The sequence below is a fragment of the Danio rerio genome, chromosome 3 (genome assembly GCF_052040795.2).
Source record: "Danio rerio strain M-AB ecotype USA chromosome 3, GRCz13ab, whole genome shotgun sequence".
Lineage (NCBI taxonomy): Eukaryota > Metazoa > Chordata > Actinopteri > Cypriniformes > Danionidae > Danio > Danio rerio.
In genome coordinates, this window is record NC_141023.1 from 66,488,371 (window position 1) to 66,505,000 (window position 16,630).

The 16,630-nt window shown below is 39.1% G+C and overlaps 1 protein-coding gene and 1 long non-coding RNA gene across 5 annotated transcripts in view; one reads left to right on the forward strand and one right to left on the reverse strand.

The window, feature by feature from the left end:
* helz (helicase with zinc finger) overlaps positions 1–16,630 on the forward strand; it is an 86,621-nt gene that overhangs the window by 36,286 nt on the left and 33,705 nt on the right. For 2 of the 4 annotated variants that reach the window (XM_087242423.1, NM_213266.1), the window contains 4 exon segments: positions 2,869–2,987; positions 6,109–6,254; positions 9,591–9,738; positions 13,828–14,011. In XM_087242423.1, the coding sequence (XP_087098549.1) occupies positions 2,869–2,987; positions 6,109–6,254; positions 9,591–9,738; positions 13,828–14,011 (597 nt within the window). 4 annotated transcript variants of the gene reach the window in all.
* LOC147846139 (uncharacterized) overlaps positions 15,743–16,630 on the reverse strand; it is a 281,389-nt gene continuing 280,501 nt past the window's right edge. The window contains exon 4 of the long non-coding RNA XR_015481513.1: positions 15,743–16,630. This exon is cut by the window's right edge and continues 580 nt beyond it. This is a non-coding gene — a long non-coding RNA (uncharacterized LOC147846139).

The window sequence follows — 16,630 nt, forward strand, 5'->3', positions numbered from 1 at the left end:
TTTTCTGTACTGCTCTTTTTGTTTGCATAACACTTTTATTTACAATTTATTTTAAATATTAAAATTCTACATTCACAGACTTTACTAAAAATTGCTATTAACTTCGCTTTTTTTTTTGGTGGGGCCAGTGAAAATTTTGGCAGGGCAAGTAAAAATCTGAACCACTTGCCCGATCGGACCAGTAGAAAAAATCCATAGCGTTGAACCCTGCATTGATTTCCATGTTGGATTCTAAGTGGACTGCAAAAGAAATGCCAAAATACAGGAATTGCAGATGTGGAAAATGAACAATTATAATAATAAACTATTGAATATAAACTGTTGCACTCATTGTAAAGTTTTATTGCTGTGAGTTGAGAACATTAGTTATAGAGTAGAAACAATTTAGCTTAATCCTCCTTTACATTCATCCAGTTGCTAAGACTAGGAGTATCCCGCAAGTGCACAGAGACTCCCAAATGCCCGCAAATGCATGATAATTTCTTGCAAACCGGTCGTTAAATACATTGCACACCCCTCTCGCCCCTACTCAGATACGTCGCTCACTCCACCCCTGACACCCCTCAACGGGCCTGACACAGACACACACACAACGCGCTGCAGACGTTTTGGCCCCAACGGCCTTCCATACTCCTCTTCTACTCCTTACTTCATACTCCTCCATACTCCTCTTCCGACTCCCCTCAGATTCAACACGCATGATCACGTTCATCAAATTTGCTTAAACTAAGCGTCCTAAAGTATTACTGTATTTCACAAGGATTCTGACACAACAACGCGAAGCATACGCTTTCATTGTGTTTAATGAGGAAACACGCTAAACTTGGAGGGCTCATGCTGAAAGGCAGAGTAATGCCCTGTCTTTGACAGCTCGCGACTTCACCAGACGTTCTGAGTACATTCACATAAGACACCAATACTCCGATTTTAATATGATTAAGATTATACTCTTATTAAAATTCTACCGTGTAGCCTAAGCAGCGATTTTATTACGTTAAAGGGACACCGAGTCACGAAATGCGGAGGATTTTCTTTCTGTTCGCCATGCGGTATCAACTTACAACAGAAAATTAAAACTGAAATGCCCGAAATTGCATGAAACTCTGGAGAGCCTGGTGATGCGACTAATTGTTTTATATTGAAACTTGCCTTCAAAAAGTGCTTCCTTGGTCTTATCCACATTTCTTGCATGTTAAACACACGTCCACCACAACAGGAAGTAAAAAAAAAACCTGCAACTGCGTTAATTGCGTTAATTTTTTTTAACGTGTTAATTATTTATAGTTAATCGCATGCGTTAACGCATTAATTTTGACAGCGCTAATATATATATATATATATATATATACACACATATACAGGGTGGACCATTTGTATGAATACACCTTAATAAAATGGGAATGGTTTGTGATATTAACGTCCTGTTTGTGGCTCATTAGTATATGTGAGGGGGCAACGTTTTCAAGATGGGTGGTGACCATTGTGGCCTTTTAGAAGTCGGCCAATAATAGGCTAATAATATTAAAAATATTAAAAACTGCCTTGATATCAGCCAATCTAAAGAAAATAAGACTCTCCAGGAGAAGAACTTGGGAAATAATTGAAAACGAATAATGATTTTTCGGTTTTCTGGTGCCGGGTCGTGGGGGCAGCAGTCCCAGGAGAGAACTCCACTCTTCCCTCTCCCCAGACTCTTCCTCCAGATCCTCCAGGGGGATCCCGAGGTGTTCCCAGGGCATGCGAGAGACATAGTCCCTCCAGCGTGTCCTGAGGCCTCCTCCTGGTGGGACATGCCTGGAACACCTCCCTTAGGTAGGCGTTCAGGAGGCATCCGAAACAAATGCTTAGCCACCTCAGCTGACTTCTCTCGATGTGGAGGAACAGCGGCTCTACTCCGAGCTCCTCCAGGGTTACAGAGCTCCTCACCCTGCCTTTAAGAGTGCGCCCTGCCACCCTAAAAAAGGAAACTCATTTCGGCTGCTTGAATCGGAGATCTTGTCCTTTTGGTCTTGACCCAAAGCTCATGAGCATCGGTGAGAGTAGGAAGGTTTGCCTTTCGACTCGGCTCCTTCTTTACCACAACGGACCGGCACATCAACCGCATTACTGCTGCCGCTGCACCGATCCGCCTGTCAATCTCACGCTCCATCCCTCCCTCACTCGTGAACAAAACCCGATGTTGTTCTGTTGGCTAAATCAAAGATGGACCATCAGCATGCACTAGGGCGGTTAACTGCCGAGGCTGTCGCAACGGGGATGCCGTCTCCAGGTTGGAGGAAAGTCCTCACCCCAGGTGGAGTTCAAGCATCTTGAGGTTTTGTTCAGGAATAAAGATACGTAATTCTGACGTCAGCTGGACATTTCTCTGTGGACTTGCGCATCATAAAATATTATATATAATAATAATAATAATAATAATAACAAAAATAATACCAGCATCAGCACAGTTCCAACCTCTTCACAGCCTGAGGAGCATGTCAATCACACACACACACACACACACACATCATAATAGTAATGATTTTGAAGCGTGTTGAATTGCAGGGTCATCAGATGTCCTCGTAAACCATCGTTAAAGAGTACAACTAGGTCATATCCACGTCATTATACGAAAAGCTGTCCTTGTAAACCACCAAATCCTGCACTAAACACTCTTCTCCCTGGAGCTTCTCTGTCTGGTGTCTGATTCATGTGTGTTAATGGCTGTGTGTGTGTGTGTGCGTGCTCGTGTGTATTATATATTATTGAAGCGTTCTCCTGTGAAGCTGCATCTAATGAATATTTGATGGTGTGTGTGTGTGTGTGTGTGTGTGTGTGTGTGTGTGTGTGTGTGTGTGTGTGTGTGTGTGTGTTTGTGTGTGCGCGCAGGGATCTTCACACACATCCTGCTGGACGAGGCGGCTCAGGCGATGGAGTGTGAGACCATCATGCCTCTGGCTCTGGCTGTGAAGAGCACTCGTGTGGTTCTGGCAGGAGATCACATGCAGGTACATCAGAACACTCAAAACTGCAGCGCTCAACACACACACACACACACACACACACACAGGTCGTTTATAACACAAACACAGCTGACATAATGACCAAATTCCCTTCAGTTATAATGGAATCGATTATAAAATATTTATGTTTTAAAGTATTTGCGCAGAATTTTATGAGTAGTTTAATGTCTTTTTTTCTATTTCTTTGTTTTTTAAATGAATATAACTTTGGAAAAGTCTTAAATAGTGTAAAAAAAAAGAAAGCAAATGTTGAGTTTGAATTATTCAAATGTTTGTGTACTTTAAGAACTTGCGGAGACCCAGAAGAGATGTTTCATTCACTGATTCAGAGGTTGCATATGAGGGGCGCTGATCGATGCACGGCTTTAATGGAAAGAACGTGAATGCAGACAGTTTTATTTTGATGTCAGCATGCTTTCATGATTACAAATATGAGAGAAATATGGGAAAATGCCTAATAATAGGATATAATGGGAAAATACGGGAGAATCCTGGCAAAAACAGGAGGATTGTCATGTATGAAGTGTTTTTCGAACAACAGTATTGCGAGGGAACGCAAAAGCCTTTAAAAATATGTTTACCCATCACTCAATTTTTACTTCCATCCGTTTTTTTTTTTTCTTCCACTGGTTTTTTTTTCTTCCACCTGTTTTTTTTCTTCCACCCGTTTTTTTTTTCTTCCACCCGTTTTTTTTACTTTCACCAGTTTTTTTTTCTTCCACCCCTTTTTTTTTCTTCCACCCCTTTTTTTTTTCTTCCACTCGTTTTTTTTCTTCCACCCGTTTTTTTCTTCCACTCGTTTTTTTCTTCCACTCGTTTTTTTTACTTTCACCCGTTTTTTTTTCTTCCACCCGTTTTTTTTACTTTCACCCGTTTTTTTTTCTTCCACCCGTTTTTTTTTTCTTCCACCCGTTTTTTTTACTTTCACCAGTTTTTTTTTCTTCCACCCCTTTTTTTTTCTTCCACCCCTTTTTTTTTTCTTCCACTCGTTTTTTTTCTTCCACCCGTTTTTTTTCTTCCACCCGTTTTTTTCTTCCACTCGTTTTTTTTACTTTCACCCGTTTTTTTTTCTTCCACCCGTTTTTTTTTTCCACCCGTTTTTTTTTTCTTCCACCCGTTTTTTTTTTTCTTCCACCCGTTTTTTTTCTTCCACCCGTTTTTTTACTTTCACCAGTTTTTTTTTCTTCCACCCCTTTTTTTTTCTTCCACCTCTTTTTTTTTCTTCCACCCCTTTTTTTTTTCTTCCACTCGTTTTTTTTCTTCCACCCGTTTTTTTTCTTCCACCCGTTTTTTTTCTTCCACTCGTTTTTTTTCTTCCACCCGTTTTTTTTTTTTCTTCCACCCGTTTTTTTTTTTTCTTCCACCCGTTTTTTTTCTTCCACTCGTTTTTTTTCTTCCAACCGTTTTTTTTCTTCCACTCGTTTTTTTTTCTTCCACCCGTTTTTTTTTCTTCCACCCGTTTTTTTTCTTCCACCCGTTTTTTTTCTTCCACTCGTTTTTTTTTCTTCCACCCGTTTTTTTTCTTCCACCCGTTTTTTTTTCTTCCACCCGTTTTTTTTTTCTTCCACCCGTTTTTTTTTCTTCCACCCGTTTTTTTTTTCTTCCACCTGTTTTTTTTCTTCCACCTGTTTTTTTTCTTCCCCCCTTTTGTTTTCTTCCACCCCTTTTTTTTCTTCCACCCCTTTTTTTTTCTTCCACTCGTTTTTTTTTCTTCCACCAGTTTTTTTTCTTCCACCCGTTTTTTTTTTTCTTCCACTCGTTTTTTTTTCTTCCACTCGTTTTTTTTTCTTCCACCCGTTTTTTTTTCTTCCACCCCTTTTTTTTCTTCCACTCGTTTTTTTTCTTCCACCCGTTTTTTTTTTCTTCCACCCGTTTTTTTTTTCTCGTTTTTTTTTCTTCCACCCCTTTTTTTTTTCTTCCACCCCTTTTTTTTTCTTCCACCCCTTTTTTTTTTCTTCCACCCCTTTTTTTTTTCTTCCACTCGTTTTTTTTCTTCCACCCGTTTTTTTTTTCTTCCACCCGTTTTTTTTTTTCTTCTCGTTTTTTTTTCTTCCACCCGTTTTTTTTTCTTCCACACGTTTTTTTTTCTTCCACCCATGTTGTTTTTCGAACAACAGTATTGCGAGGGAACGCAAAAGCCTTCAAAAAGTATGTTTACCCATCACTCACTTTTTTTTTCTTCCACCCATTTTTTTTTTCTCGCCATCACGTGCCTTCCGAGTCTCTGTAAGAACTTAATCACATTCATATAAATAAATATATAAATATAAATAAATGACTGAAAATTTGAATTAATTAATAAATTAATAACCTAAGAAACCCACCTTATCCTGAATAACCCACCACAACCTCTTCTGTCATCATTACATTTACAGAAAAGCCTAAATGTTTTAAACATGCGTATTGAATGATGCGGGAGGCGATCTCTCTCCCATCATTACAAATTTAGGATTAATCAACAAGTAAAATAAATCAGTGAATCACGAGTTTCTTGAACCGTGGGTTGTGATCCGTTACAGTAATCGCTCACCGCTCGCAACCCTTGACAAGTCAGAAATAATGACTGAAAAGTCCTTGATTAGAGAGCTAGCTTGTGCATTTGACTGTTAATCAAAATTAAAATGAGTGTTTTGAGCACAGAAATTAACCTGATGTTGGTTTTTGTTGAGTTGTTTTGCATTTAATCTACATATATTGTGCTGTGGAATGTTCGAGTGCGTCAGCTCATGCAGAATATTAAGGAAAACACATCTACATTCAGTCACTGGCCACTTTATTTGGTACACCTTACTAGTTGCGGGTTGGACTCACTTTTGCCTTCACAACTGCTGTAATCCTTCATGGCAGAGATTCAGCAAGCTACTGGAAATATTCCTCAGAGATTTTGCTCCATATTGACATGACAGCATCACACAGTTGCTGCAGATTTGTCTAATAGTCTAATTATCTTAAAACTGGCGTGTTTAAACAGTTTCCTTTTCATCCTAAGCGTGAGTTGTGATCCGTTACACCCCTCCTCAATAGTAAAATACAATAAATAAATGTATTAATGAGTGTCTGGTTGTAGTGTGTGTAGTAATGCGGTGTGTGTATGTGTGATCCGCAGCTCAGCCCGTTCGTGTACAGCGAGTTTGCGCGGGAGAGGAATCTGCACGTGTCTCTGCTGGACCGGCTGTATGAGCATTACCCGTCCGAATACCCCTGCAGGATCCTGCTCTGCGAAAACTACCGCTCGCATGAGGCAATCATCAAGTAGGTGTGAACTCTTTCACAGCACTCGTCCTGAGGAGACACACACACACATTACATTACACAACACACGTCTCACACAGCACTCTACATTCAACTTCAGGGCTGGTTTATAGTCTAAATATTCAACAAAAGGGACAATCAAAATAAAGTGTGACCGTGAAAAATAAGGTCTTGTTTTTAGAATTAATGAGTCAAAATTGAGTAAGTTAAAGTTAAAATAAGCTTAACAATCAATGGGGTAAGCTTAATATTACTATGTTAAAGTGAAAACAGGATTATTTTGCTTGTTTAAAGGAAAAACGCACTTAATTTTGACTCATTATTTCTGAAAACAAGACAATATTTTTTGCTTGTATGGAAAATGCTTCTTGATTGAAAATTATGATTCGTTTTGGCTCGTTTTGTGGGCCAGAGTCAAATATTTAACTTTAAAAACCTACATTAAATCCTGTTTTTTCTTGGTCTTGACATTTTCAATCATCGAGGGCCATTTTTTTTGGCAAAATATCCCTTTAATAAAGCCATTGCAGTATTTAAAATCTTCTCATCTTTCGCCATATTTGACCAAAAATGTCTAAAAATATCTCATTTTGTAATGCGACAGCTCAAAATAATGATTGAAAAGTAGGGATGTAACGGTATACGAATTTCACGGTACGATAATACCTCGGTGTGAATGGCGCTATTTATTGAATAATTTACAGGAAAAACAAAACTAATGAAAAGACTCGAAAAAAGTGGCAAAAGTGTTTATTTACCTCAGCACTGAACATAATAATGAAATACAAATGAGCCATCTATCTGTAAGCTTCGAAACAGGAACTTCAATTTTTCAATTTTAATAACAAAAAACTATAAACCATGTAAAAAAAAATAAAGTTACAGTTTAGTTTTGTTGAAAACTCATCACATTCAACATTTAATCACTCACTCACTCAGATAGAGATGGGTTTTTTAAGGAAAATGATCATATAACTATAATCTGGTAAAGCTGGGATCTCTGGGCATGTCCCCTGCAACAGAAAAAACCCCTCTCATTTGGGACTGAGGTTTCTGGGACAGAGAGATATGATTTAGTCAAGGTTGACAGCAGTGGGTAACGTTGTGCATTGTCTTTCCCCCACTTGAGAGCACAAGCCATGAGTGAGATAGAGGTCTCTTTGAGGTACAAGTCAATGTCTGCATCAATCTGAACAGTGTGCTGTGTTCTGCAGTCCCCATGACTGTTATTAGTCGTATTCCCCGACTTATATTTCACCACAGTCTGGCACTGCCTGCATACTGTTTTCTTCTTTGTCTGTCACCTTTTCTCCTTTCTCGTTTCTTTTTAGAAAGAAACCGAAATGCTTCCACACATCCGATTTAAAACCTGCTTTAGGTTCGATCATTTCCAGCTCTTTCTTTCCCGCTACTAGCAGCACACTCCATTTCCACATTACTGGATCTGTAGTGACAACAGACCGCAAAGGATGATGGCCACGCCAGGGCTGATGGGAATTGTAGTTCCCGCTACCTCCAGTTCGCTTCATTCGCCTGAGCAAACTTTCTCAGAAATATAGTTTTACTGAGTCATGCGCCTACGGTAATATTGAAAAAAAATTACTATTGCGGTATGACGGTATTTACAATATTGTTACATCCCTATTGAAAAGTATTGAGTATTTTTTCTTTGTTAGTCCAAAAAATCATTTGATTATTAAGTTAAGATCATGTTTCTAACTGTAAATATATCAAAACTCACTTTTTGACTGGGAATTTGCATTGCTAAGAGTGGAAACTTGTCAGCTTTAAAGACGTATTTTGATTTATTTATTTAGTGTTTTTTTATTCTCTGATTTTTCAGATTTCAGAACAAATATGCTCACATACTAGCAAACTGTATGTCAATAGAAAGCTTATTGATTTGTTGTAATGTATAAATCTCTATTTAAAAACTCACTGAATAAATAAAAACAGAGCGAACAGGCTAGTTACGGGGCAGGAAATCCTTTATAAAATGCTTGGATTTGAAATTTTAGGTTGTTTTTAAGGCTTGAAACGTGCTTTTATTTTAGGACCAAGTGCTTGAGAATGTCATTGTGTTGCTTTCATAGTAGTTTATCTTTCTAAATGGGTAATAATAATAATATTGAGCTGTTTAAATCAAATTAAACTACTTTGCATATAGTGAACTTGGTCTCTGTTTTATTTGTGCACTTTGAGCTGGTAAATTAAAAGAGTAAATGATGGCATAATTCAATGATGTTTGGCTTTAGAATATTATACTGTACTATAGAAAACAATAACGATGTGATGTACAAAAGCCAGTTGTAAAAGCAACAAATAATAACTCGACTACTAGTTGATCATGTGTAAAAGGTTGCAGAAGGTGGATTTCTCTGGATCATCTGTTGATCTGCATCCCAATCATCACAAATACTGCAGAAAACCTACTGGAACCAGCATGGACCAAGATTCTCACAGAAATCAGTCAAGTTTGGTGAAGGAGAACTCATGGTTTGGGGTGACATTCAGTATGGGGGATCTGCAACATCAGCAGCCTGAGGTATCAAGACATCTGTGCTGCCCGTTACATTACAAACCACAGCAGAGGGACAATTCTCCAGCAGGATAGCGCTCCTGCTCATACTGCAGCCTCCACATCAAAGCTCCTGAAAGCGAAGAAGGTCAAGCTGCTCCAGGATTGGCCAGCCCAGTCACCAGACTTAAACATTATTGAGCATGTCTGGGGTAAGATGAAGGAGGAGGTGTTAAAGATAAACACAGACTCTTGATGAACTCTGGGAGTCCTGCTGAAGGCTTTCTTCTTCATTCCAGATGACTTTATTAATCAGTGATGTGAGTCATGTCAGAGATGTATGGATGCAGTCCTCCAAGCTCATGATGGAGTCAGACTCAATATTCATCTCTACTGCATCTCCAGATAATCAAATAATCAAATCATTAATAATCAAGGCATTGTCTGATTTTATTGACCTCAAATAAGCAAAATCTAGAGGCCTTCGCCTTTCATATAAGACACTTCTGATACTAAATGACCAACTAAAAGTCCAGTTATTATTTGCTGTTCCTTAAACGTGGATATATAGGCGACAAGTCTTCTGTCAGGTAGTGTATGATGTGTTTAGGTATTTATATGCATGCAAATACACAGTTTGCCACACTTGAAAGTGCTTTAAATGTTTAAAAGTGCGCACATTAAAAACAAAACGTGAGGACTGTGATATCATTGACTTGTTTTGTGGGTCAAATATTTAATTCTGAAGGTGTTGTGGTGCTGTTTAGCCTCTTGTAATGAGTTTCTAAAGCTGACCGTGTGTTCTGACTGACCCGCAGCTACACGTCGGATCTGTTCTACGAGGGGAAGCTGATGGCCAGCGGGAAACAGCCGCCACATAAGGATTTTTACCCCCTGACCTTCTTCACAGCCCGCGGAGAAGACGTGCAGGAGAAAAACAGCACAGCGTACTACAACAACGCTGAGGTAAAGCTTACCAGGGTTTCCGTGGGCCCCTAAAAAGTCTTCATTACAATTACAAGTTCACTGAAATGTTGTGTTTTACACTGTTTTTGTCTTGTTTCCAGTCCAAATATCTACAAATTCTTAAATCAAGAAGCATTTTCTGGACAAGCACAAAATATTGTCTTGTTTTCAGAAATAGTGAGTCAAAGTTAAGTGAGTTTTTTCTCTTTAAAACAAGCAAAAGAGTCTGCCAATGGGGTGACTGAAATAATCTAGTGTCAAAAGAAAAAAGCAAGATCATTTTACAGGGCTTCGGCTGAGTCCTAAAAAGTCTCAAATTTAAAAAATGAAAATTTTAGGCCTTGAAAAGTCTTGAAGGGTAATGACACCCCCCACTTTCGGTTCAGGTCTACTATTTTCAGGGACCTTTTACAGCATCGATTATGTAGATTTTAATTAGTTTAACAGCAAAACACAAGTAAATAGCGCTATTCAACCTAGGGTCCGTCCTTCTAACCTCGCTTATCCGGGATCTTGTAATCTTGATAACTGATCTCTCGCTAATTTGGTTCTTTAAACGAGTTCGCGAATCAGATTAGAATGTCTGGATGAACTGATCTGAGATCGCTGCGTGTGTTGTGAAGGACAGATCTATCGATCCTCAAAATCATGATCAGCAATAACATGATTGGCTGACGGCACAGCAGCGTAATGACATCATCTGATTAATATTCAATTATCCATGTGAGCAAAATTACATCAAATTAGCAGTAAACCATGTGTTAAATATGACACGCAATAACCTTCAACATTTGTTGTGAGCTGCAGGCTTTACACTTTCATGTGTCAAGAGTATTCATCATGTATTTCAGTGCATATCAGTGTATTTAGTTCTACATTTAGAGAAGATTTTCTTTATTATAGTAGCCGTTTTTTTAATCGGTGTAAAGAATAACTGGATGTTTACAAAAGCATTTTGATATTGGTAAAGGCGTCTGCAACTTTTGTGAAGCATCAAATCACCGGCATATTAGCTGTCAAAACATGTTTATAACTGCATTAATGTAGTATTTCATTTATTTTAAAAAGTCACATACTCTGCATTTCTATTATCATACACAAATTGTAGTAAAGCGATCTAAAAAGTTCATATCATTAAGTTTTCTCTTTGCACCACCAGGTGGCAGTCTTTGTACTTTCATTTCGAGGGTGCAGATTGTACGTTTTATTAATAAATATAACTTTATTTATTTTATTAATGACTATAACTTTATATATATAGTTAAAAAATATTTACTATTTTCCCAAGTGTATATAACTACTACTGTAAGAAAATATCAGAATTCGGTACATGCTTTCTGTATTATCTTTGCTTGAACTGAGCCGATCTAATCCTGTTTAGATGAATTGAACCTGCTCCCGATCAGGTTTGAGCTAGCAGAACTGTTGCTATGACAACAACTCTCGGATCAGCTTTGAAGAACAAAATCATCCTGGATTATGTCAAATCGTCAATATCCAAATACAGCTAACTGAGTAATCCACGTACGAAGAACGGACCCCAGCTGAGCTCTCATAGAGAGAAAATGAAAACGAAACTTCACTGCAGCAAACTATAAAAGCAACACTGCACGCTTGTTTTGGCAACACAGTGTGCCGTTTCTCTGCCGTCTAAACACTGTGACAGTAATGAATATTAATGAAGTTGCACAATAGAGCGCGCTGATTGGTTTGAACCAAGCTTTACTCATGCATTAATGCAGCACACTGTAAGACGTAATAAGACTCACTCTGGCACAGACGTACAGTCTGCACGCTGGAAATCACGCTATTATCTCATGGCCGTGACTAGGGTTGTAACGGTATGAATTTTTTACGGTATGATAATCGTCTAAAACAATACCACGGTTTGACGGTTTCGCTGTATACGGTATTAAATAGTAATTCTCATAGCAAAGACCCTGAAAAGAATAAGAACACGTTTTCTGACTGAACAAAGGTTTTATTTCAACAAACTTTTGAAAGAACCATTTTAATAGAACTATAGAAGTCTTTTATAAAAATAAACTGAAAAATCTCCCATTTTAATAAATTAAATTAGAAGGAATAAACAAGCAAGGCCTTTTAAGATTAGACAAAAATAAACTTAAACTGTCCTTCCTTATAAGCAGGATAAATGGGAGACCAAAAGTGCAATACCAAGTTTATGGCTGTAAACATGTATTTAAAGCGTTGTTTTTTTCAGTCTAGGTTGTGATAAAGAAATGTAAGCATGTTGAGATTTTCAGGACTTAATCTTGACCGCTGAGGTGAGAGAATGTGTCCACTTGTACAATGAACAAATAAGAAAATAATAAATAATGTGTCAAAGTCCAAATAAACATGGTGCAAATCCTCAGTAAAAAATAGATATAAATATTTGCTATACTATAAATAGTTACATAACGAAACTAGATTCAATATGGAACATCCTTAGGTTTTATGTGCCAAGCATGGATATGGTTGTCTGTGGATATGGATTTGGATATGGCTGTCTGCAATGCAGACAAACAGCTGCACCTTCATTTGTGTCTTTTGAAAACAGCAAGAGCAGCAGTTCGTCTTTGCTGTGTCACTGTTTTGTCATGTTTCTGTGCTGCTGTGCATGCAAAAGTACTTAGTATGAGAATTATTTCATGCAAAACTTTTTTTTCGCGTTTTATTTAGCCGCGCATAAATGTATGCCTATCTCTCATCCGTGTTGTTCAAAAAGCTCAGTGTTGGTCCACAAACAAAAGCGAAACCTATGCTTATTGGTTGTGATATAGCGAGTTTGAACCAATCTGGGCATGGAGGAGGGACAATGCATCAATGTATCATGTCTGGTTTGTCTGGAGACACAGTGACGAGCGTTTCTTTGTCAAATCAGCGTTGTCAAATTTTGATGACGTAACCGCACTGATTCCGGAGCCTCTGAAAGTCCGAATGTTATGTGATAGAGCACTGGAAAGCTGAGATTCTCTTCTTTATGCCAATCTTTGAATTGTATGAATCGGATCAGCGGATCAAAAGTTATTAAACATTTAAGAGCAATACTTATTTTTAGCCGCGGGCGGCTGTCTCGGTCTTTAAGGGTTAAAACCGTTGATATGCAATTGTTCATGGTATGATAATCGTGCACGTTCAAATCGTGGTAAACCGTCATACCGGTATATTGTTACAACTCTAGCCGTGACGCAGCTTCAAAAATTCGTTTCAAACTGGAAGTACGAATTTGCTGGAAATAACGCAAAAACAACCAATTTACACTTTTTAGTGAAATATAGGTGTCCTAATAGTGTTTATAGCAGCGTGGGACACATATACGACATGTGTTTTGGTGTTTAGTGACCCTTTAAACATTTCCATTATGTTCCCTGCTATTTGCATGTGTCGTGAAAAATTGCAGCACGTTTCCGTTATGTGTTTGTGCTGTGAGGATTTTGCAACACATTTGCTGTCAATCAGATGAAGATCTTTTCTTAGTTTGCTGACGTTTTTTGTAACTGCATGTTTTCTTACAACTCCAAATCAGAAGAAGTTGGGACGGTATTGAAAATGAACTTATTTTTCTTTTGACGTGAGATTATTTAACCATTCTGCACACATTATTAAGTCCTGGCCGCTGCAGAAGAGGATACAGGTCCTTGACTGGCCTGCCTGCAGTCCCGACCTGTCTCCACTATAGAATGTGTGGTGTATTTTGAAGCGCAGTAGATCCTGTACTGTTAAGTCCAGCTTAAGACGTGTTTGCAGGAATAATGGGACAAAATGACACCTGAAACGCTTCATCGCTCGCTGTCTTCACTCCCTAAACGTATTTTAAGTGTTGTGAAAAGGAACAGCAACATTGCAAAGTGGTAAATGCTTTACTGATACAACTTTTTTTTTTAAATTTGTTGCAAAAAATCAGAATAAACTTCATGAGGAACAGATTAAATAATGCTTGTTGTGGTGTCTGCAGTGAAATACAAGTCAAAGTAAGTTTGGAAATTCTGATTTGGGGTTGTAACTTCCAGTGCATTAAGCTCTCTCGGCCTCTGTGCATGTGTGTGTGTTCGTCCTTCAGCATTTGTGTGTGTGTTTCTGCAGGTGTTTGAGATCGTGGAGCGTGTGGAGGAGATGAGGAAGAAGTGGCCTGTGTCCTGGGGGAAGCTGGAGGAGGGCAGCATCGGTGTGGTTTCGCCCTACGCCGACCAGGTCTTCCGGATCAGAGCCGAACTGCGCAAAAAGAGGATGTCGGAGGTCAGCGTGGAGAGAGTGCTCAACGTGCAGGGTGAGTCCAGCACACTGCAGGAAAAAACATGCTGTTCTTATTGAGTTTCAGCCTCGTTTGTAGTCCAAATATCTTAACCCTGCTGAAAAATACAGCTTAATCCAGCTTAGGCTGGTTGGCTGGTTTTAGCTGGTTGACCAGGCTGGCGTTAGAGGGGTTTTGGCCATTTCCAGGCTGGTTTCCAGCCATTTCCACTTCATTCAGCATCTACACATAGACATCCCCTATATACAATATAACTGCAGGTTAACAGGTTTATATAAAATAACTTCAACTCTTAAAAGCTATTAGTTCCCTGCTGAAAAATCCAGCTTAAACCAGCCTAGGCTGGTTTTAGCTGGTTGACCAGGCTGGTTTTAGAGGGGTTTTGGCCATTTCCAGGCTGGTTTCCAGCCATTTCCAGCCTGGTCTTAGCTGGTCAGGCTGGAAAATTACCAGCCAAATCCAGCTAAAACCAGCTTGACCTGCCTGATTTAAGTTGGATATAGCTGGTTTTGGCTGGACTCCCAGCTTGGCTAGGCTGGTCAAGCTGGTTTTAGCTGGTCATCTCCCAGCCTGAAAACCTAAGACCAGGCTGGAAATGGCTGGAAACCAGCCTGGAAGTGGCCAAAACCCTCCTAAAACCAGCCTGATCGACCAGCTAAAACCAGCCAACCAGCCTAGGCTGGTTTAAGCTGGATTTTTCAGCAGGGAAATGTCTTAAATCAAGAAACATTTACTACACAAGCAAAATATACTGTATTATTTTCAGAAATCCGGCCCATATCCAACCTATTGAATGGGGTGGTTTTGTTTTGTTTCTCAAAAAGTGGACAGTTTTTCCAGTTATTTGCACTAATCTTCAGATGTTTGAACTGGAAACAAGACAAAACAAGTCTGCCCTGAGAAAGATGGCTGTGTTTCAGACTGTACCCCCCCATGTGTGGCTCCAGACGAAGAACAGGCGCAGGTTCACCAGACTGCAGTTTAGCCTTCTCAATGTGTGTTTGCCGCCCTGCAGGTTTCATTTGAAAAGCCAGATTGCCTCCTGCATAATTGATGGCGTTTGGTTCAGCCTGGCGTGCTGAAATCGCCTCTTTAATGGATGGAGAAGCGGCTGCTTGTTTGGCACAGAGATTGATTAGAAGTGCTCGTTATTTGAATCGTCTTCACCTGGGTATGCTAATCTGGGCACCACAACAAAGATGCCACTGTCAATTTGATTTAAGTGTGTTTGTGTAGCGCTTTTCACAATAATTATGGTCTCAAAGCCGCTTTACAGAGGGCGCACATTATCGCATTACTATCAAATTTGGAGACGTTAAGCTTATTAGTTACCATAGCCAATTAACTAGTAACCCTGCTGAAAAATCCAGCTTAAACCAGCCTAGGCTGGTTGGCTGGTTTTAGCTGGTTGACCAGGCTGGTTTTAGAGGGGTTTTGGCCATTTCCAGGCTGGTTTCCAGCCATTTCCAGCCTGGTCTTAGCTTGTCAGGCTGGGAGATGACCAGCTAAAACCAGCTTGACCAGCCTAGCCAAGCAGGGAGCCCAGCCAAAACCAGCTATATCCAGCTTAAAGCAGGCTGGTCAAGCTGGTTTTAGCTGGATTTGGCTGGTAATTTTCCAGCCTGACCAGCTAAGACCAGGCTGGAAATGGCTGGAAACCAGCTTGGAAATGGCCAAAACCCCTCTAAAACCAGCCTGGTCAACCAGCTAAAACCAGCCTAGGCTGGTTTAAGCTGGATTTTTCAGCAGGGAACTAATAGCTTTTAAGAGTTGAAGTTATTTTATATACACCTGTTAACCTGCAGTTGTATTGTATATAGGGGATGTCTATGTGTAGATGCTGAATGAAGTGTATTTTGCTTTATTGAAAAGATAGGTCTTCAATCTAGTCTTGAACTTGAATCTAGTCTTGAACATCATCCGGAAGGCTATTCATGAGTTTAGGAGCCATATATGGAGACTGCTCGACCTCCTTTAGTGGACTTTGCTATTCCGGGTACTACCAGAAGCCCTGAACTAATTAACTAATTATTTTATTTACAGATAAAGTCATCATGTATAAGCAGTTAACCTGCTGTTATATAGTATATAGGCGATGTCCATGTGTAGATGCTGAGTGAAATGTATTTTGCTGTAGTAAAAGATAGGTCTTTATTCTAGTTTTGACCTGAGAGAGTGCGTCTGAGCCTCGGACTTTATCAGGAAGGCTATTGCAGAGTTTAGGAGCCATACATGAGATTGCTCATCCTCCTTTAGTGGACTTTGCTATTCCGAGAACTACCAGAAGCCCTGAGCCCTGAACTAATTAACTAATTACCAGGACCAGACGGAATCTATAGACGTTTTTTGCTCTTTCTGCTGAGAAATTTGATAAAAATCTGCGGATTTCTGGGGAATTGTTTTGGGAGTATCATACCTAAAACCTGAATATGTGAAAAAAAAAAAATCTTTTTAACTTTTATTTAATGTTTAAGATGCAAATGCAATTAGATTCACTTTATTTGGTAAATAAAGCAAGCCTCTGATAGAATATCTCTACTAAAAGACAGTGTTACTTTACAAACTGTATTGTACATAAACCAGATAAACATTTTCATGTTAGTTAATATTACTGTAATTCATTTAAGTAAATAA